Source organism: Apis laboriosa, unplaced genomic scaffold (assembly GCF_014066325.1).
Source record: "Apis laboriosa isolate Shangri-la unplaced genomic scaffold, ASM1406632v1 scaffold16_cov148, whole genome shotgun sequence".
NCBI lineage: Eukaryota > Metazoa > Arthropoda > Insecta > Hymenoptera > Apidae > Apis > Apis laboriosa.
In genome coordinates this window covers 2,650,536-2,673,252 of record NW_025222129.1, presented here as the reverse complement: position 1 = coordinate 2,673,252, position 22,717 = coordinate 2,650,536, and the positions used below count along the sequence as shown (strand labels likewise).

The 22,717-nt window shown below is 42.5% G+C and overlaps 2 protein-coding genes across 12 annotated transcripts in view; both read left to right on the top strand.

Annotated features, from left to right (window-relative positions):
• The first annotated feature begins 391 nt into the window (after positions 1-391).
• LOC122711265 (inward rectifier potassium channel 4-like) overlaps positions 392-22,717 on the top strand; it is a 27,427-nt gene continuing 5,101 nt past the window's right edge. Inside the window, exons 1-10 of one of the 11 annotated variants that reach the window (XM_043929850.1) lie at positions 395-3,281; positions 11,483-11,597; positions 12,130-12,368; positions 12,821-13,094; positions 13,223-13,415; positions 13,493-13,714; positions 13,934-14,169; positions 14,315-14,592; positions 14,691-15,087; positions 22,000-22,135. In XM_043929850.1, coding sequence (XP_043785785.1) covers positions 3,013-3,281; positions 11,483-11,597; positions 12,130-12,368; positions 12,821-13,094; positions 13,223-13,415; positions 13,493-13,714; positions 13,934-14,169; positions 14,315-14,592; positions 14,691-15,084 — 2,220 coding nt within the window. In that variant the 5' untranslated portion in view covers positions 395-3,012 and the 3' untranslated portion in view covers positions 15,085-15,087; positions 22,000-22,135. The other 10 variants (XM_043929848.1, XM_043929849.1, XM_043929853.1 and 7 more) reach the window with 10 other exon arrangements.
• The window catches only part of LOC122711263, a 20,452-nt gene continuing 19,830 nt past the window's right edge, over positions 22,096-22,717 (top strand). The window contains exon 1 of the mRNA XM_043929838.1: positions 22,096-22,618. Within this exon, the coding sequence (XP_043785773.1) occupies positions 22,257-22,618 (362 nt within the window). The 5' untranslated portion in view covers positions 22,096-22,256. The remainder of the gene's footprint in view (positions 22,619-22,717) is intronic.

The window sequence follows — 22,717 nt, the reverse complement described above, 5'->3', positions numbered from 1 at the left end:
GTAGCAATAATCTAGTATTACGGGTATTTTTGCGCACCGTTTACATTACATACTCACTTATTTACATTGCATACATATGTATAAAGCCACTTGTGCCGCTTACGCCAGTCAGGAGAATGTAGTGTGACATGTACTGACGTGTTGGCGAACGAGGAGGCGTACATAGCACTCCTTTTTCTATTTCTGCCACTAGTAGTGTAGATATTGACGAAAAAATTCAATAAAGTTCATTTTCATTTTTTTCCATAATTCGATATTTTTCTTCAATTTTTCTTTAAGCAATGAATTCTTCTAAGCAATGAATAGAATTAAAAGAACGTTTAGAACGAAAATAGTATGGATTATTGTATTATGATAAATTATAATTACGTGAATAATTACATGATCGAGCAAAAAAGTTGCTCGTAACGAGAAAGAAAATTTTTTCGAAATAAAAATAAAGTTACCAGTTTTATCGGATTGATTTCTTTACTGAATAACAACCGTTTACCAACCGTTTGCTACAAATCAACAAATTCCATCACATCGAGAGCGTACGTGTTAACTACAAAGTCTCTTGTAATAAACAAAATTCACAGGTTTTCGCATATAAATCGTTCGTTTTCCCTACTCATCAAACAAATGTCAATTCCAATCGCGTAGAAATCATTTTCCACGATTCTCTCGCGTACTCGTCCATTTTCTATTCATTCGTATTAAAAATATCTACTCCGCAGAGACTATAAAAATATTTTCCTACAACAATCCAATTGTTCTTGCCAATCCACGCAGTCGTGGCAAAATTCTCTTCCATCCAATCAAACTTACAACAGCCACGGGCTTGCGAACCTCTACATAACCGTGTACATATCGAAGTTTTTCATCGAAAAAACGAGAGGAGGGAGGGGGGGGGGAAGAAGGGGGGAAGAGTATACCACGGACAATTACAATAATAAAAATCCACGTCGAAAACATTAGACTATAGCGACCTGGCATAATCTTATCTCCGACTCTGCCCACATGTCAAGTCTTTCTACCGCCGCTATGCTCGTACACGGCTCTATTTCCATGCGACCCGCGTGTCAGTGTGACGCATTTTCCCACACGTACACGCGCAAATACAGAGGCGCGCGTTCGCCGTTTGATACACGCGCTCGTGCGTGCTTTTCTACAACATTTATCCAACGTGCACAATACTCGTAAAGTATCCAACGAAATAGCGTTAAACACATTCGGCCCGCAGCAAGTGTGGGTGTCCGAGCGCGAGCGCGCGCGTGTGCGTGGATTATTTTCGCTTATACCGCGGCGCACGCAATCTCAGAAGTGGTTCTCGCGTTGACAGGTTCCGAACGAGTTTTCGCCGGCCTCCGAAGCCACCGATCGGTCAGTGCTTCGACGCCTGGATCCAAGGATCCTCCTCGAGTATCCTCCTCGAAGGATCGAAGGATCAACAGGGAGGAGGAGGTGGAAGAGGAGGAGGAGGAGGAGGAGGAGGAGGAGGAGGAGGAGGAGGAGGGTGAGGAGGAAAAGGAAAAGGAGCTCGCTGGTCGTGATCGCGGTCGATACGAGACCAATGTGACACGCGGACGAATTCTTATGCAACGTTTAAGGTGCACGGTTAACCGGTGCACGGGATAACGGGTCGGAACGGAACGGAAGAAGCTGTCCCCGGGAATTATGAATGATCCTCTTTACGAGGATGGTGAGGAGCCGTACCTCGTGTACCCGATTGCTGGAAATAGCGTGCAATCTGCGCACGGAAACACCGACAACTGGACAAATACGCTTGTTGTTCGCCTCATGTGTTCTACACCAACGTGCCGTCGTTGAGTCGTGACGAAGAGGAATCTCGGACCGGTTGTACGCGTAAGAGTATTCCTTCGAAGTGGAAAAGTTGATTAGAATTATATCTTGATTCTTCTCTCTCTCTCTCTCTCTCTCTCTGCTTCTCTATTTCTCTCTCTCTCTCTCTCTCTCTTTCTCTCTCTTTCTCTCGTTTGAATCACGTTACTGTTGTGCACATGTGAACAAAGAAGAGGGGAGAATGATATTATCGTGGTCATGATGGTCAACGGATGCGGAAAAGTGATAATGGATGACGGAATAAGACGAGAATAAACGATAGCATGCAGAACGATAGTAAAACGAGAAATCGCACGATGCGTGAAATTGGTGGCCGTAGAACTTGGAACGTTTGTGAAACGTTTGATTTCAAAGTTTTGAAGCATTGGAAACGAAGGGACGTTCTTTGACGGTACGCGTCATTTTTCTAACATTCCCTCCCTCTCCCCCCGCCGCCGCTCCGCGCCCCCTCCCCGCAAACTGTCGACGATGGTGCTATCGACGCTTCTCCATGACTCTCTGCATTATCGATGGTGTTAACGAGTTTTCCCAATAGAAAGTTTACGCGCATCGCGCAATAATTCCCTCGAGTAAAAGTAATACGCTCGGCGCGTATTATTGCAAGAATTGCGAAGGATGGAAGGATGAATTTGAATTTAGAAGGGGCGGGACAAAAGAAGAAGAAGAAGAAGAAGAAGAAGAAGAGTTAGTGGAGTAGAGAGTTTGGTGATTACGGATCGTAAATTCGTTGGACGCATACTACATACGCGATGCTGCTGCGCTACGACGTTGAAAAACGTGTTTCAGATTATCGTTGGATTTACAACCTGTGAATCAGCCGGGAGAAGAAAAAAAAAAGAACAAAAAAAAATCACCGTGCAAACTTTTATGATCGCGTTACGCTCGCGGATAAAGCGAGCGTTTCGATCGATCTGCCGCATTGAAAAGCGGGAAAAATTTAAAATCGCGTCCGTGCGATAATTTTTTTTTTTTTTTGAAAGAAAAAAAAGAAAAAAGAAAGAAAGAAAAGGGAACGGAAAAAAAGGATTGAAACGTTAAACGTTAAACGCGACGCGAGGTGAAATATTTCTCTTCGTACATCCGGGGAAGGAAATATATATATATATATATATAAATACAGGGGGAGGAAAAGAGACACAGGAGGAGGGAAAATCGAGATCGTTCAACGAAATGCTAATGAGCGAAAAGAATTGTTCGAGGAAAGAAGGAACAAACGAGGAATTGGGCGAGCATACGATCAGAGACAGTAACAGAGTACCACTGGACGAGCTGCTGGTGAACTCGACGGTCCCTTCGACCACTGTTCCGGTAAAAGTGTGCGATGACTCCGCGGACGAGGGAGGAAGGGACAAGCAGAAACGCGGAATCCTGACCAACTTTCAGAGAAGGACGTTTAGCAGGATCAGTTTCAAGGGAGAATCCGGTCCTCTGCTGAGCAGGTGAATTTTTCTTATTTTTTTTTTTTTTTTTTTTTTTTATGTCGTTAATCGTTAATCTCACCGAACCCACGAGTTCGCGTTTTCGACGATTAATTTAAACGATCATTTCTCTATAATAATAACAATAATAATAACAGCAACAACAACGACAATAACAACAACAACGACAGCAATATTTTTTCTATTGAAACTAACAATCTGCATAAATATAATATACAATTACATAATATACAATTATTGCAAGATGTCGATATCGAAAATATTTCTTATCTTAAGTTTTAAATGGAAGAAAACTTAAATGTACGAATTAGTAACTAGCGATATTTAGAATAGATTGCACAACTTAAAAAAAGTAGTCGCACTCGTTATTAAGATTAGTCGACATTCGAGTATTTTAGTCGACATCAGTCTTTTCATTGGTTAAATAATAAATATATATACATATATATGCGTATATGTGTGTGTGTGTGTGTATGCGTATAAAATATTAAAAGTAAAAAACATTCGATATTTTCTAAACTATATACATCGAAACATGAAAGCGTTTGGTTTCAAAAGGAAATGCTATTTCTTTTTACTTCGTTCCCTGTAAGTACTCTGTTATTTTATTCAACACACACGAAAGCTATAAACACGAGCTTTATTACCATAAGTTCCTACGAAGAAACAAGCGAGAAATGGTTAATAAATTCACTTCATAACGATCCTATTGTTTCTACGTTACAACTTCAGAATGTTCCAAGAAGCGACAAAAAATATTCGAAAAAGTTAAACATACTTAAGAAAAGAGGAGAAAAAAAAAGCATCTTGCTCATAGTATCAAACGAATATCTAATATACTCCAAAAAAAATAATAATAATAATAATAATAACGATAATTCCAATAATTCTCGGATCATTAAACACCATTATCAAACATAATGCATAATTCACTGGAACGTTTTTAATATATCGCGCGTTTAACACGTACACGGGACGAATGAACACGAAAATAATTAACGTGACGAGTGGAAGACAGCGGGAGGTTCCATCTGGAATCGATCCTCCGATCCCTATTGGAGAGGAGCGATAATTGCGCGAAACGATTTTCAGAGGCGCTGTCAAAAATACGCTCGAGGTGAAAACTGGATCACAATACGTGACCCCGCGAAAATAGCGCCCTGTTCCCATTTCCCTGCCACGATCGGCAGAAATCCTGCTTTTCGATACGAGAATAGAAGCGCCTAATTGCGGAAGACGCCTCGACGCCTCGCGTCCGATCATCGTCTACGCGTGCACCATAAAAATCTCCACGAGATTCATCGATTCGATAAAACGTTGAATAGCTTCTTCACTCTCCTAATTTACTCCCCCTTTACTCTTCTTTCTTTTCTTTTTCGTCATTTTCCATTCTCCGGAAGGAATAAACCGAATACAACTTTGTTTCTCTCGTACATTGTTGTATATACAAGTTTGTCGACTCGTATCGAAGAAATGCATTATGGATTCAATTTTCGATTTATTTCCCTCCCAATCGTTCGACGTCTTCGACCGTTTCGTTGACCTCGGGATGATTCGTAAAATTCTTATCGAATTAATTATTTTCGTTCGAAGGAATTTTTTTAATTCGACTTTGTAAAATTTCGTTATTAACTCGTTCGTATTATACGAGAAAAGAAAATATCGCGAATCAACGTTGCACAGAATCTTTATAGATCTTTCAACTTGAAACGATTCTCTATCATTCGTCCTATTCGCAAAATTATAATATCTTCGAAACTATGTGTATAACATCTTCGTCAACAATTTAAAACTCTGATCGACGATTCGGATCACGGAATTGGAAGAAAATTGGAAGCGCGTGAAGAGGAGGGAGCGGAAGAGCAGTTGAGAAAGCTCGGTCGGAAACATGGGCGCGACAAAGGCGGCGTTACAACGAAACGGTGCAACGACTCGTTTTCGAGCGGGTGTCGCGTGTCATCGAGGCTCCATCTCTGGCGAATGGAACGAATCCGATCCGTGAACGGTGCCAAACTTGCGTGCAAAGACAAAAGGGAAATCGTGTACGGCAAGGGTCAAAATTGGATCGCCTCAGTGTCGGTCGAGCCACGGTTCCTCGACGTACCCGTCGTTCGTTCAACGAGACCCGGCAAACACCGGATTTCGATCCGTACGCTCGCCCCTTTCCTTTCTTCAGCGCCGCCTTCCATCTTTTTCAATGATTTCACCCGGTGACGCGACCGTTCTTATAAATAGTCGGCAAAGTGCGTAAATCAGTGACCTCGTGAAAGTTGCTTGCTCCAGGAAATCGGGATCCTCTCTCCCTCCCTCCCTCCCTCCCTCTCTCTCTCCCTCCCTTCCTCCCTCCCTCTCTCTCTCTGTCGAAAAAGAAGAAGGAAATAGATAGAAAGGAGGAAGGAAAGAAGTTCGTTTCCTCATTCGAAGAGAGAGTACTTTTGTTTCTCTGAGCGAGAAGAAGGAGAGGAGCAATCGATCGATCGATTCGAGAGATCGTTCGATCAGAAATGCGCGATCCGCTGTGAGGTGAAAGATATAAAGCGAGAGAGAGAGAGAGAGAGAGAGAGAGAGGAGAGAATTGGAAGGGATTCGAATCGGTGAAGGTGATCCGCGAGGACGAAGAGATACGAGGCGAGATAGCGGAGAAACGGATGTGGTGCAAAAGATTGATCTGGATTTTCCAGTGGCTATGGACGGGCTGCGATATTTGGCTCTGACGATGAGTTCTTTATTCGTCGCGCCTTGACAGCATAACGCTACCTCTTCTCGCCCTCGAGAAACCTTTAAACTTAAGACGGCGAAATTCCGTCGTGGCGAGAGATTTGATTAACTGATATACAACGATGTGCAACGACAGTTTATTTCATCCGATACGAGGGAATCGTCGAGTTTTTCTTCCTCCCCCTCCCTTCTCTTAATAGTTTACTCTCTCGCGATAATAAAATATCGTCGCTTTGGCTTGCTTTAAATAGTTATATCGATATATAAAGTGGACGCGTGGCTAAATTCGCAAAGCATTTATTTTTACCGATCACCGACCTTTGATCGTTAGAAAGAAAGGGAGTGAGAGAGAGAGAGAGAGAGAGAGAGAGAGAGAGAGAGAGAAGAGAGACGAGAGATTGGGATCGATTAGTCGATGATTAATCACCGACTAACGTGCGACGGATCATGTGAACGATAGATAGTGAGAATTCGTTTGTGCCTTTCGTGGTAAAAATTCGGGGATTGTGCGCGTGGTGGTGCTCGAGAGTGAAATAAAGGGTGGGGGGGAGGGGGAAGGAAATGGATACGTCACCGTCCAAGATACTCTCGCCGAGTTCCTCGGGATCCGGAAAGATCCACTTGGGCGAGGGAATGGCGTTGTCCGGCCTACGGAGAGCGCTCTCTCAAGTGTCGATGCTGGTCGTCAAAGCGACCACGTCGGGGGAAACCGCGTGGAGAGAAGAATTGCAAAAGTATGTTCCATTTCATCCCCAATTCTTTTTATTCCCCTTTCATGCGCTCGATCTAGCGGAACGAGAAATAATCGAGGAAAGAAAGAAAGGAAGGAAGGAAGAGAAACGAGAACTCGTCTCTGTTTCTAACTTTGATTTTTAGATTTTCTAATGAGGATCACGAGAAATAATCGTGCGTTCGAAGAAAGAAAAAAAGAAAGAAAGAAAGAAAGGAAGGAAGAAAGAGAAACGAGAACTCGTCTCTGTTCCTAACTTTGATTTTTAGATTTTCTAATGAGGATCACGGGAACGAGAAATAATCTTGCGTTCGAGGAAAGAAAGAAAGAAAGAAAGAAAGAAAGAAAGAAAGAAAGGAAGGAAGGAAGAGAAACGTGAACTCGTCTCTCTTTCTAACTTTGATTTTTAGATTTTCTAATGAGGATCACGGGAACGAGAAATAATCTTGCGTTCGAGAAAAGAAAGAAAGAAAAAAAGAAAGAAAGAAAGAAAGAAAGAAAGAAAGAAAGAAAAAGAAACGAGAACTCGTCTCTGTTTCTAACTTTGATTTTTAAATTTTCTAATGAGGATCATGAGAAATAATCGTGCGTTCGAAAAAAGAAAGAAAGAAAGAAAAAAAGAAAGAAAGGAAGGAAGAAAGAGAAACGAGAACTCGTCTCTGTTTCTAACTTCGATTTTTAGATTTTCTAATGAGGATCACGGAAATGAGAAATAATCGTGCGTTCGAAGAAAGAAAAAAAGAAAGAAAGTAAGGAAGGAAGGAAGAGAAAGAAGAACTCGTTTCTGTTCGATTTTTAGATTTTCTAATGACAATCTAGCGATCACGTTTCGCGGGAACGAGAAATAATCGTGCGTTCGAGAAAAGAAAGAAAGAAAAGAACTCGTCTCTGTTCGATTTTTAGATTTTGTAATGACGTTCGGCGTCATAAAGCGAATAAAGCGAGTCCAGTTTACAATTGGCCGATTGTTATCCGGTGCACCGTCTCGAAATCAAGATGCAAGATGACCGAATCAAGGACGATTACCAATAGTCGAGTTAAAAGCTCATACGTACCATCCGAGCGGTAACATTCTTTAAACAACAATCTCTCTCTCTCTCTCTCTCTCTCTCAACGGTTTATATCATTACGTTTATTACGGCTAGTTATCATAATCGCAGCCACTTTCTCGTTCGTTCTAAATCGCTCCGTTTTACGAACCGCGCGTAGGTCGATCTTTCGAAACCTCGTGCAAACCCCCTCTGTTTTCCGATCGATCGTTTCTATCGATACGATTGATCGACGAACGTTCTACACTCGGGAAGAAAAGAAAATTACGTTCGTTTTCTCTTAAGAATCGTTTCGATCGATTTCTCAAATCAGTTGCCAGTTTCGAGGAAGAATTGTAAGAGATGGTTGATTTTTTAATGATCGTTCCGGATCAGATCGTTGGCGAGCGTCAAGGTCAAAACTCAGATCGCTCCTCTCGGATTTCAGTGACGTAAAAGCGGAGCGCGCCTCTCGCGAGACGTGAAAATCCCTCGCATTTTCCAGTCGGAACAGGTGTGGAAGTCTTGATCTATTTTCATCTCGGGTCAATATGTCAGGGTTGAAACTGAACCGAACAACACGAATTTAGAACGTCGTTTGCCAGACGAATCGACCAAGCCAAATCGAACAGCGGTCTAGGTCCGTTCAGAAGAAAATCGTTACCAAAAACTCTCTCTCTCCCTCTCTCTCGCGATCGATCACCCTCCTCTTCTCTGAAAATTAAAACACTCCTCCAAATCCATCTTACAATCTCGTCAAATTCATCGATCCATCCATTGAATCTTCTATTCTTATATCCCCTTTCGAAAAAATTCGTCCAATTCTGAAAAATTCATCGTTCGATTTCCACGGCGAGAAGAAGGAGGAGGATAAGAAAGGAAACGAGAAGCGTCATCTTCTCGAACGGAAACATCCTCCTCCTGTTCTCCCTGCGATATTTATTAATTTTGACGTTGAATCTTGGGAGGGGGAGAGGAAGGGAATCCGGGTTGGAGCCGCGACAAAGTCGATCAGGGACGAGGGTAAAAGGAGGCAAGTTCAAAGAGAGAACGGGCGAGGGCACACGGGCATTGCCAACAACTTTAGCGCCTACCCACCACCGCTTATCTTCCTATATCGATGGTCGCGCGCTGCGCAATGCATCGACCGGCTTAGAACTCGCGCGTGCCTCGTTTACCAAATGTCGGGTTTATAGGCGAATTTTCCGCGAGTTCCGCACGCTTATTTCTGGATTTTCGATTCGAGACGAGACGAGACGAGACGAGGCGAGGCGAGGCGAGGCGAGGCGAGCGCGTGCCGCGTCTGGCCGTCGCGCTGGAATTCACCACCCGGAAACTTTGCACGGACAGATTTCCCTTCCCCGAACTCGGTTAATTGAAACGTTGAAGGAAACGAGAAGTTGGAAATTGGAAATTCGAATCACTTGGATCGACGCTTACTTCGATCCTCGAGGCTGGGATATATATTCGCGGCCATTAGCAAAAGTTATTTGAGATTTGGTTGACGTTTCGCGACGTCAAGAGGAGGAGGAGGAGGAGGAGAGTCCGCGTATTATTATCGCAGAGTTCGAGAAAAATTGTGCGTGGAGTTGAACGTTTTCAAATTATATTTGAAATGATCTTTTTTCTTTTTTCATTTCTGCTTTTTGAATTTAAAAGATATCGGTATCGTAAGCAGGATTCGTAATATCGGTAATATTAATAAAAAATATCGGTCTAATTATAAAATCTATCTATCAACGTGAGTTCCTTTTATTCCTTTTTGGAAGGGGGCACGATCGGTTGCCTCCTAAATCCGTCACACAAGGAACATTTGTCTACAATCTCGAGCTCTATTATTACGTTATTATCGATCATCTATTTTACCTTCCATTTCACTTAACGCCAGAAATCTTCTCGCTACTTCGATCGAAATTTACTTAACACTTCCAATCTCTTGCCAACGCTTGTCAGTGATTTTCATCAGTATTATTTTCGATTCTTCGTCGATCGAAATCAAAATTTATTTATTTTATCGAATAGCTCATCCCTCTCGCCGATTTTTCCCAAAACCAATGAATGAATCATACGCGATCGCATTTCGATAAACAAAAGCTCGCGAATAACGTGAGAACCTGTGTCGTCTCAAACACGACATTTCACGGGGGGATAGAATTGGAATCGGTGTATTTTTAGCGAAAGACTCCGAGTTAACTTTAGAAGGGTCGACCGATTAGTTCGTCTCGTACGCGCGCTTGTGTGCGTGTGTTTACGCGCGCGCACGGATTCATTTTCAACCGATAAATAAACCGACCGTACAATTTCAATTTCCACGATACTTTCGACACTCTGTCTCGATCGATTTAACATCAAAGATAACACGGAGGAGGAAACGTTTTTTCTTCGGAGGAGTGACAAATGATCGAAAGTGCGCTACCATATCAAAGCGTGTTCGAATGTATCGACGAAGGAAGCGATCCGAATAAAATCGACCAAATATTTGGACGTGTCGGGTTTCGCGATACTTATTTTCATATCGTGGCGGGTACAGGGCATAGGGCTATAGACACACCGATCCGAAGCGTTCTCTCGTTCTGTTCGCGACAGCTGGTGTACGATTATTGAACTCGATAAAACGATATTCCGATTACTTTCGTTTCGTTTTTTCTTTTTTTTTTTCACGGCAAAGTGGAATCGACTCGCGAGGAAAACGAAGAGAGAGAGAGAGAGAGAGAGAGAGAGAAATTCGATAGAGAACAAATAGGTAGGAAGATATGAAAACTATGCGATGCCGAAAATATAACGGAGGACAAACGAAACGCAATATTCCTCGCGAGTCTGTGTTGCCTTCATCTTTGAAAAATAACTAAAAATACGAGTAGAATTATATATATATATACATATAACCTTTTCAAATAAATTTGCGGTTGCGATTCGATACGAATAATCACGTTCTATTAATTGCTCTTTAAATTTAAATGGAACTATGATTTCTCGTATAGAGCGGAGAGTACAGTATATTGGTGAGAAAATTATTGGCTTGCACACGATGCTCTTTAAAGTTATGCTCTTTTAAGAGCATACCGGCGATAATGATTCATTTAGAGGCGGAGAACTATCAGGACCCGGTCGTCTGTCGATTTTCTGGCGTATTGCCCCGAGGATGGATCGCTCTATCCTGGCGTCGAACGGATGCTCCGATGAATTATGTCCTTTGGCATTAGCCTCGGTGTATTTCAGACCGGTCCATACGACCGTTTTAAACGGCCTTAGAGAAGCCGTGGGAGGCCCCTCTCTCTCTCTCTCTCTCTCTCTCTCTCTCTCTCTCTGCCGGTTCCCGTCTCCGCTCAGCGAAAACGCAACGCTCCGCAACATTTTCTTTCTATCAGGTGTGTTTGAACCGAACCAATCTTGAACCAATCGCTCTCGTTCGAGTGGAAACTCGACGAGTAAAAAAAGAAGCGGAGATGTCAGTGAACTTCTTGGAAAACGGGTCCCAAATTTAGAACGGTCGATCGAGTTCTCTAACGAGAATTTTTCTTTTTTTTTTTTTTTTTTTCGGGGGAACCAGAAATAGGAAGAAGACGTTTGATTTTTTTTTCTTTCTTTCTTTTTCTAACAAAACGACCTCGAAGCGAACGAAATATCCGACGCGGATCCTTCTTACGGTTCGCGTTCTTTTTTTTTTTTAACGAAGATGGAAAAGTTGGAACGACAAAGGGTAAAGAGAGGTTTTCCGCTTTCAGGTACAGGCAGACCAGATTCAGCTCCCGAAGAATACGGAAAAGGGTGGTTTTCAAGCACGGCGATTGCAATGTCGTACAAGGAAATGTCGCCAAGCGACGACGACGTTACCTTCAGGTAATTTTGAGATATTTCTAAAAGCGTATACGGCCGATTGCGACGATTCGACCGATCCAAGGCGATTTTCGCCAACGGGAATCAGACTTTACGCTCCCTTTACGCTCCTCCTTTCGCGCGAGAATACGGTTTTCCGTCGTTTCATTCAACGTTAATAAAGCGAATTCTTGATTCCGTCTCGATCTATTTTCTCGAATCCAATTACTTGCCAAATTGTCGTATATATACGTTCTATAGCGGATCCACTTTGATGCAACTTCTATATTCCGATTCTCTAGAAACGTATATTATTCGACGCGTGGGTTAAAATTACCGCGATTGTTTAACTTTCTCGCTCGTTCTACGATCCTCTATCTCGTTCTAGTCTAGTCCATAAATTTATCTCGATTCTTTTTTCTTTTTTTTTTTTTTTTTCCTTTAACGATCCGCGAAAAAAAGGAAGAAAAGAGAAAACCTTCGAATGCTCGAATCTATCGTTCCCCCCTCGTCGTGTCATTTCTTTTTTTTCTCCATCCGTTTATTTCTTCCCCAGGATATTTTCACGACACTGGTCGACGCACAATGGAGATGGACTCTTCTGGTGTTCTCGATGAACTTCTTGCTCTCGTGGCTAGGTTTCGCCCTGATATGGTGGCTGATCGCTTACAGCCACGGCGACCTCGATCCGGAGAATCACGCCAACTCCAACTCGACCTTCATCCCCTGCATCGAGAACATTCGTGGATTCACCAGCTCGTTCCTCTTCTCGATCGAGACCCAGCACACGATCGGGTGACTAATTATCCAATTCTAATCGTCTCTAAGTCGAGTACGACCGATTTCACGATCGTATCGATATTCGATACGATACCCTCTCCCCCTCGCTTAATTACTCGACTGTTACACGTTCGTTCGATGAACCTTCGATCCCACCCACCAATTCTTCCGTAATTTTTTCTTTCAAAAAATCTAAGAACGATCCAAGTCTAAGAGAGGGGGAGGGAATGGAAGAAACGCGCATGTCATTAAACGTATGTTATTATCGTAAGTTTATACTATATATATATATATATATTCGTACAAATACTTCGACAAGAATCGTCGGATTCCATAGAATATTATCCTCCACTGGATTCCCTTGCATTCGTCCGAGTTTATTCTCTATAAGAAAAAGAGGGGAAAAAATAATAATAACAACTCTCAACTGGGAAAGGAGTGTCTAACCGAAGGGAAAAATATCGTAGGTACGGATCGAAGCACCCTACGGACGAATGTCCCGAGGCGGTGTTCGTGATATGCATCCAGTCGATGACAGGCGTGATACTGCAAGCTTTCATGGTGGGCATAGTTTTCGCCAAACTCTCCCGGCCCAAGAAGAGAACGCAGACGTTGCTGTTCTCGAGGAACGCGGTCATCTGTCAGAGGGACGGCCAACCGTGCCTCATGTTCCGCGTCGGTGACATGAGGAAGAGCCACATAATCGAGGCTCACGTGAGGGCGCAGATGATCAAACGAAAGGTGAGCGAAAGGATTGTTCGAGTTCTCTTACTTCTTCTTCTTCCTCGCGATATCTCGTCGATGGATGAAGAAAGGGGAAGCGGGGAAACGAATGATAATCGATGAGAGCAAGCGTTGAAAACTTTCAGGTGACCAGGGAGGGGGAATTGCTACCTTTCTTCCAAACGGAGCTGAAAGTGGGGAGCGACGGCGAGGAGGACAAGATCTTGTTCATCTGGCCGACGACCATCGTTCACAAGATCGACGAGCAATCTCCCCTCTATCATATATCGGCAAGCGATATGCTGCGCGAACGTTTCGAGATCGTGGTTATATTGGAAGGTATTTCAACGTCGCATAGAAACGAAAGGTCGGATTTGTAAAGGGTTGTAAACGAAAATATGGCTCGTCGATTTCAGGCGTGATCGAGTCGACCGGAATGACCACCCAGGCGAGGAGCTCCTATCTACCCTCTGAGATTTTATGGGGGCACAGGTTCGAACATATAATCACGTTCAAAAAGGAGACGGGGGAGTACGAGGTGAACTACACCCTTTTCAACAATACGTACGAGGTCGATACGCCGTTGTGCTCGGCGGCCGATCTCGATAAAATTAAGGCGATGCAAAGAGCGAAAGGAGGTACGTTACGATCTTTTCTCGACCATTTAAAAATATATTTTATAACCGTACGATACACAACATTACTATTACAACTATAAGTTCAACTTTTACTTTTTTGTTCGCTCCGAAAAGAGAGAGAGAGAGAGAGAGAGAGAGAGAGAGAGAGAGAGAGAGAGAGAGAGAGAGAGAAAAGAATTAATTTCAATCGAAAATTTCTGGTTGGTCCGATTATTTCAGAGCGCATGAGCAACACCGGATTCGCTCATTATCGCGATGCATCGAGCAGTTCTTTGACCACCGGATCCGGTTCCAGCCTGGCGTCGTCCACCGGTGGACTGCACATGAACGTGCCAATGACATCGTTGACTCCGATTCCAGTTATGATCACGAGCCCGGACGGCTCTCTCAGACGCGAGAGCATGCAGAGCGGGCAAACCGAGATGAAACCGCCGATATTTTACACGCATAACGAGGTAATAATTCCCTTCTTTCCCCCTCCTTAAATAATTTTATTATATATAACAAAATTCGAATTTGAGAGGAAAATGTCTTTCGATCGATATTCCAATCTCGAGAAATTGTGATACATGGAATAAATTTTTTCGTTCTCCGCCCAAGTTTTTGGACAACGAGCATTCTTCGAGTTATCCACAAGATGATACCGGAAATCAGGAGGACTACGATCGCGTGTTGGAGGATATAAACGCGACGTTGAGGAAAAGTCGAGCGCCGAGCCAGGAGGCGAGGAGGATGCACAAGGAGCCGTCCAAGACCACGTTGGATTCCAGAAGAAGCGAGTGCAGGGACGCGATAAGAAGATCCAACTCAAGGATAACCATGGATCAAATAATTAATACTCCTCCGAGATCACCCTCGCGACAGCATTTAGAGCCCAGGTATTCTCTATCTATATATATATATATATCTCTTTCCTTTTACTCTCGAGAGAAGAAGAAATCTTTGAAAAATCTTTCGCGATGCGTTCGATTCGCAGAAACGATACTAATCCGACGACGAGGCACACGAAATTCGTGGAATCGACGGAACCTCATTGCGACCCTTCGCCCCATCCTCACCTCTCCCCGAGAAGATACAGCCTGGGCGAGAATCACAGGCCCAGGGATCAACACCAGTCGCCGAAGAAGACCAGTTTCATCCTTGGCGACGACGACCACCACGTGATCGAGATCGATCAAGAGAGAAGTGGGAATTTGATCGCGGGTGACGATCATCGCCACGTGATCGACATCGAATCGGACCCCGTCTCGAAGCTGTCCTCGGCCAGGCAGGAGGCATTGGACGCGTCCAAGACGAACCATCATCACCATCATCATCATCCTCATCATCATCCTCGAAGCAACACCTCAGGTCCTCAGGAGCAAGTGTAGTAGGTGAGCACCGTCGGTCTTCGCTCTTATAAGCCCTCCGCTCGCCGTCTCCGCTCCCACGTATCTGCCTGCGTACGATTTGCGTCAGCAAGCCCCAAGGAAGGGAGGGGAAATAAAATCCGCAACGAGTTAATCGCCGTTATGTTTCCGTTTCCATGACGATCCGCCGCGAAATTGAAAAGGAACGCGATTTCGCTCGGCCAATTTCGCTCCGAGGATCAATTACTCGGCGGGCGATTTGGAACGATCGTTCCAAACGACTCGACTTCACCGTGGAGCTGGGCTCGTAAATTGTTCTAACTGGGGCACAAAGACCTCATGCCGAGTGCTTTTCATACGTACGGGGTTGGCTTAAATTCGCCCAACCAATCGGCCAAGCATCGTCCCGTTTCTTTCTCTTCTCTTCTTCTTCTTCTTCTTTTTCTTCTTTTAGTTTGAACTAGCTCGTAACTAAACTTTTGAGTCAGGAGGCACGAGAATGAGTCAAAAGTTCGTGTTCTTTTCGAGAATCGTTCCAAAATGTAAATAATAAGTCGCGATGGATCGAAAGATCGGAATCGATGGATCTTGTTCCTCCTCCGCGAGTTCTAACTCGTAACTAAACTTTTGAGTCAGAAGGCACGAGAATGAATCAAAAATTCGTGTTCTTTTCGAGAATCGTTCCAAGATATAAATAATAAGTCGTGATGGATCGGAATTGATGGATATCTGGTTCCTCCTCCGCGAGTTCGAACTCGTAACTAAACTTTTGAGGAGGCACGAGAATGAGTCAAAAGATTCTTTTCGAGAATCGTTCCAAGATGTAAATAATAAATCGCGATGGATCGAAAGATCGGAATCGATGGTTCCTCCTTCGCGAGTTCGAACTCGTAACTAAACTTTTGAATCAGGAGGCACGAGAATGAGTCAAAAGTTCGTGTTCTTTTCGAGAATCGTTCCAAGATGTAAATAATAAATCGCGATGGATCGGAATTGATGGATATCTGGTTCCTCCTCCGCGAATTCTAACTCGTAACTAAATTTTTGAGTCAGGAGGCACGAGAATCGTTCTTTTCGAGAATCGTTCCAAGATGTAAATAATTACGCGATGGATCGAAAGATCGGAATCGATGGTTCCTCCTTCGCGAGTTCTAACTCGTAACTAAACTTTTGAGTCACGAGGCACGAGAATGAGTCAAAAATTCGTGTTCTTTTCGAGAATCGTTCCAAGATGTAAATAATAAATCGCGATGGATCGAAAGATCGGAATCGATGGATATCTGGTTCCTCCTCGGCGAGTTCATTTTACGCAGAACAGGTGTCAGCCGATTCAGAGAGATACGATCGGAAACGGAGATCAAGTTTCGCGGCGGCAACAAGTTGCTCTCCGTGGAAAGGTCGGTCGGTTTCTGGCCTTTGGAAAGAAAAAGAAAGAAAAAGAAGAAAGAAACATACGTGGTTAAATTCCATTGATCGCCTTGTTCGAGCGAATTGCGTAAACTTTGTGGAGGAAATTAAAAAATCGAGGCTACGCGCCTCCTCGATTCGAGCGTGCGCCATCTGGACGAGAGTCTTAAACGAGTCCGGAAATCGCCGGTTAAGTAACACGATCTTAATGGCGATACACGCCAAAAGAAATTATCCCTTTCATTCAATTTAAACATGCGATTCTCATCGAGAGAGAGAGAGAGAGAACAAACCACGCGACGAATCGGACGTTTGCCATTCCAACGGACAAACCTTCGCCCTGCCTTTCTCTTTATTAGACACTCAAACTCTTTAAGATAATTTAACTCTTTAAGGTAAATCTTAGCCCAAAGAACATCCTGCCTTTCTTTCAATTGGATTTCTTTCAACGATTCATCAAACTCTCTTTATCTTTTGAGATAATTATTTCACGCGAGAAGGTAAATCTGGACCCAACGAGCATTCTGCCTTTCTTTCTATTGGATACTCTAACGATTATCAAGCTCTCTTTATTCTTTAAGATAATTATTTCACGTGAGAAGATAAATCTCGAGCGTCTTGTCTTTCTTTCTATTTGATATTTTAAAAATTATTAAATTTTCTTTATTATTTAAGATAATTATTTCTCTCACTCGAAAAGGTAAATCTCAGCCCAAAGAGCACTCTGTCTTTTTTTCTATTGAATATTCTAACGATTATCAAATTCTCTTTATCCTTTAAGATATTCGTTTTGGATAAATTTTAGCCGAGCATCTTGTCTTTCTTTCTATAGGACGATTATCAAACTCTTTTTACTTTTTAAGATAATCGTTTCAGGTAAATCTCGACCCAACGCCCTGCCTCTCTTTCTATTGGACGCTTTAACGATTATTAAACTCTCTTTACCCTTTAAAATAATCGTTTCAAATAAATCTCGACCCAATTCGAACGCCTTTTTTCTTCTTGGACGCTCAACGATTCATCAAACTCTCTTTATTCTTTAAGCTAATTATTTCACGCGAGAAATCTCGACCCAACTCCGCTTTCTATTGGATACTTAAACTTAATTATTAAACTCTCTTTATTCATTAAGATAATTATTTCACGCGAGAAGATAAATCTCGAGTCAAGTCGAGCGCCTTGTCTTTCTTTCTATTGACACTAATTATACACTAACAATTATTAAACTCTCTTTATTCATTAAGATAATTATTTCACGCGAGAAGATAAATCTCGAGTCAAGTCGAGCGCCTTGTCTTTCTTTCTATTGACTACACTAACGATTATTAAACTCTCTTTATTTATTCATTAAGATAATTATTTATCTTATACTCGCGAGAAGGCGAGATCTCGGCCAAGGAGCGTTGAAAGGAATTGGACCAATCTTTTCCGTTATCAAACTTTCCATCCGTTTATTCCATAAGATGTAGGTAAACACGTTTCAAACTCTGAAGAAAACTCTTCAGCTCCTCGGTTTTTCTGCGGATATTTAGAGCTGAAGGTAATTGGGAGCGAGGGTATATATATACACCGTGTATATTTCCACGTTATGATGCAACACGCGATGGCTGAAGGGCAGATGGATGAGCAGAGGATTAAGTGGATTCAGAGAGTGTCGTAGGTTAGACGACACGACACGACAGGATGAGTTTAGTGGCGGGAAGTGCCCTCGTTATCACGCCAGTCAATTGTTTAATCTCAGCCCGGCCTCTTCCCCTCTATGCTTCTTCTTCTGGGCCAGGTTTCTATACGTACACACGCGCGCGCACGCGCACACACACACATATATATATATATATACGCGCGCGCGCGAGAACCATGACACCGCGCAAAACACGCTAAACCGGCTATCAAGTTCCTCGAGCACGTACCTTCTTGCAAGTACGCAGTCCGTGTCCTTGTTTTCGAGACACATTTCACCTACCTTGTAAGCTCGCCAGCTTGCCTAGAAGCTGTTCCCTTGGATCGAAAGTGAAAGTGCGAACGTTACCGCTCGCAAGAGATCAAGATTTTTATCTTTGCTCGAACGATTTGTCTTCAAACGATTTGTCTGGAATCGAACAAAATTTTAATCGGGTTTTTTGAAATGAGGATTTATATCTTTTCGACGGAAATAATTTCTTTTATTTTCTCGAGCGATTCTTTCGATCATGCGTAAATATAGATATCGAGGTTAAAAATAATCCAAAGGATGATTATAAATTAGCGTTAAATTTATGAGGAGCGCAACGATGAAACGATAATTCTTTCATCGTAAAAAGAAATGAGCGTAAAATCTCCTATCTTATCCTTTCAGGATCTAGAAAAAAATGTCCTCTCGCGATATATAATCAATAATACTCGTCGAGGAGAGTTATAAATTTGTTCATTTAGATTTTGTATTATAAAAGACATCTATGCTCTATGGGATCACGTCATTGATCATTACGCATTACGTCAAATTTATCAGGTGGAATTATGCTTCTTGATTTCTTTTTTTTTTCCTTTCTTTTATTCTGCAACCGAGAATAATATCGCGCAACGATGAAACGATAACTCTTTTATCGTAAAAAAAATGAATATCGTAAAATTTTCTATCCTATTCTTTCAGGATCTAGAAAAAAATGTTCTCTCGCGATATATAACGTTCTCGAGAAGAGTTATATATTTGTTCATTTAAATTTTGTATTATAAAAGAGATCTATGGGAATCTATCTATGGGATCACTATCATTGACTGTCACGTTGTTGATTGTTTGTTCTGCAACCGATATTATAATAATATCACACAATGATGAAACGATAACTCTTTTATAAAAAAAAATGAACTGAAATAAAATTTTCTATCCTATTCTTTGAGGATCTAGAAAAAAAAATGTTCTCTCGCGATATATAATCAATAATCGCTCGTCGAGGAGAGTTATATATCTCTTCATTTAGATTTTGTATTATAAAAGAGATCTGCTCTATCTATGGGATCACTGTCATTGACTGTCACATTGTTGATTGTCTGTTCTGCAACTGAAAATAATATCGCATAATGATGAAACGATAACTCTTTTATCGTAAAAAAAAATGAACTGAAATAAAATTTTCTATCCTATTCTTTTAGGATCTAGAAAAAAAAATGTCCTCTCGCGATATATAATCAATAATCGCTCGTCGAGGAGAGTTATATATCTCTTCATTTAGATTTTGTATTATAAAAGAGATCTATCTATGGGATCATTGACCATTACGCATTACGTCAGATTTACCGGGTGGAATTATGCTTCTTGATTTCTTTTTTTTTTTTTTTCCCCTCCTTCTGTTCCGCAACCGAGTTATCGCGGAATCCCTCCTTTTCTTATTCAAAACAGCCATTGTTTCGTGGTCGACAATGAACAGTGTCTAGAATGACAGCGCGTTGCACGAGAATAGAAAAACGGCGAAGCGTATCACCTTGCAACGCGAATTGCGACATCCTCTGGAACTGTCCTCGAACTGATATACTGATTATACTCGCGCTAGGTTTACGAACGATGATTCGCATTCGCGCCTCCAATTCTAATTCTTGGATCGATAATTCTTTTATCTTCGAGCAAAACGAATTCGTGTAAAAGATCAAAACTCTGCCAACTTTCACGTATGCGATTTATGCTTCAATGTGTGTATATATATATATTTTCGATATAGGTAACAATTTCTTTTACGTTCGCTTTATCTACTCGAGCGATTCTTGCAACGATACGAAAATAGATATCGAGTTAAAAATAACTGAAAGGACAAATTAGCGTTGCGAGAAGGGGCAAGAATAATTCTTCGCGCACATTTTTTTCATTCATGCTTGATCGATTTTTCCAAGCGATACTTTTCAATATCGAGTTAAAGGTAATTCGAAGTAAACCAAGGTTCAACGATCGCAACGATGAAAGGCGTGGAAAGAGCAGTATGAGTAAAAAGAAAAAAAAAAGGAAAAAGAAAAAGCAACGCCGCGGATCGAAGACGAGCGATAAAATTATCGTGGATCGTTCGAGGGCGTGAGAATGAATAATTACTCGAAAAACAATTTTATTACGAGCTCGTTCGCCTCGTTTTCGCGACAATCAATCGTGACCAAGATAGCCGCGATCGAAGGTTGTTTGCCACACTTTTGAAACCGAGCCGCGCGTCGCCGTACATTCCTACAATCTTTAGATCTCACTCTCGCGCTCTTTTTCTCCCCCTTGCTAAGAAAAATGCACGAAATGAATGAGTGACGTCGCGAATTACAGAGATCGACGCGTTCTGAAACCGTTACGAGTGTGCAGCTTCCATTTAAATTAGTGAATCATATGTCGAAGAAATTGCGAAAACGATTCCTTTAAATATTATAACTCGAACTCGTTGTGATTCACGAGGGAAAAAACTGGAGGAGGCGTCGAAAATACGATCGACGCGCGTTTCACGGATCTCGGTTTCGAAAAAGTTATAATAAAACGCGTAATCGTCGATTTAACGACGTTTGGAATTGAGCGATGAACGATAGCGAAAGATCGGGGAAATCGCACGGAGATAATGGCGGTTGGTTTCGTGGAAGATGGAGCGATGGTACAGTGGAAACGTCACGGTCGTGCCCTCCGGCCTCGTTCACGTAATTGGTTATTATCACGGCGAAGTGTGTCCCCCATTAGCGGACACCGGTGTACACACTTGGCCCTGTTAGTGCGCATTAGCGTGTACGGTGTGCACACAAACCGATCCACGATGGGCGCACGTGCTCCGCTCGCGAAACGATCCCGCGATCCACGAAAACTATCAGCTAACGAGTTAATGTTACGTGAATGGGATAATAGTTGAGAACCGTCTGATGGTAAACCGGCCTACATGGGGCGAAATTTAACGTATCGTGATCGCTAATCGCTTCAATGATTGCTTCAATGAATAATTTTCGGCCACCAGCTGTTGTTGTTTTATTATTGGAGAGGAGCGCGATTGCGCGATATATTTTATCAAATCGATTTGATAACAATTAATTTCGTCGTAGCTTTGAGAAGATGGATTCTTAAAAAAAAATGTAACGAGAAAGATCGAAAAGATCGAAATATTTGTATAATTTTTTTTCTTCTTCTTCGAACGGGAATAACGAGCAGCGGTCGATGATTAATTAATAATTGGAAAACGGTGCGAGCAATTGAGTCGAAAAAACTCGTTCCAAAAAAAAAAAAAAAATCCAACGTCTGAATCAACCGCGCGTTTAAATCTCATCGAATATGCGCGTCATCCTCGTACGATACGAATGCTACGAGCGACTGTATAAACATATAGCCTTTATGAATTCTCATAAACCCGTCAAGGTTCACCAACGAAGTCCGAACCAACGAATCGGTAACTTTCTTTCGATCATCGACATCCCCCCCTCCCCCAATTCGAACAGCCAACCTATGCCAATGTCATCCTTCAATTGCCAAGAGTAAAAAGAATCGTAAAAGAAATCGATAAGAGAAACGGATTACCATTTATTGGTATGAAACGAGAAATCAATTTTTTCTAGGGTGTAACGATCTTTTCGATCGGGGAAACGGGTGAAAATGGAAGGAGAATTTATTTCGAGATAACAAAGGGATCGAGAAGAAGAAGAAGAAGAAGAGAGGCGACGCGACAGACGGAGGAGTTGTCAGTGACGACGAGTTGTCAGGCAAAGACGAGTCGCGGCGAATGTGTGTACGCGTGTGTATACGTGACTCAATGCTGATCGACGATCCTCGATCTCGTTGAGAAGTAGGAGGAAAAGGCTAGGTAAAAGAGAAAATGGTAGGGATAAAGGCGGGCGAGGAAGGTGCGTTGACGTCACTGGGCAAGCTCGCTGCTCGGTACGACGCTGCTGGTTGCCAACGCGATCGCAGTTTCACGAGGTTTCAACCGAGACCACGCATCTCCTCCGCCCTTCTTCCATCGCGGTTCCAATCATCCCGAACGAGGAAGGCGAAATATCAACGTCGAGCCTGCCTCTCCGTCGTCTCGTCCCGTGTTTTCGCGACCTGTCCACGTGGCGGGAAAATTCGTAATTCGAAAAGTGACGCAGCGGTCGATCGAACGACATCTGGGAGTGGAGTGGCGGAAGACCACGTGGCCAACCGTGTCAATGACTCGGGATTGAAATTCAACGCAAGGTGCGTAACCGTGCTATCTCGCGCGTCTTCCCTTATCTCTTCTTTTCTTCTTCTTCTTCTTTTTCTTCTTCTTCCTTTTTTCGAAACCGAAAATCGAAA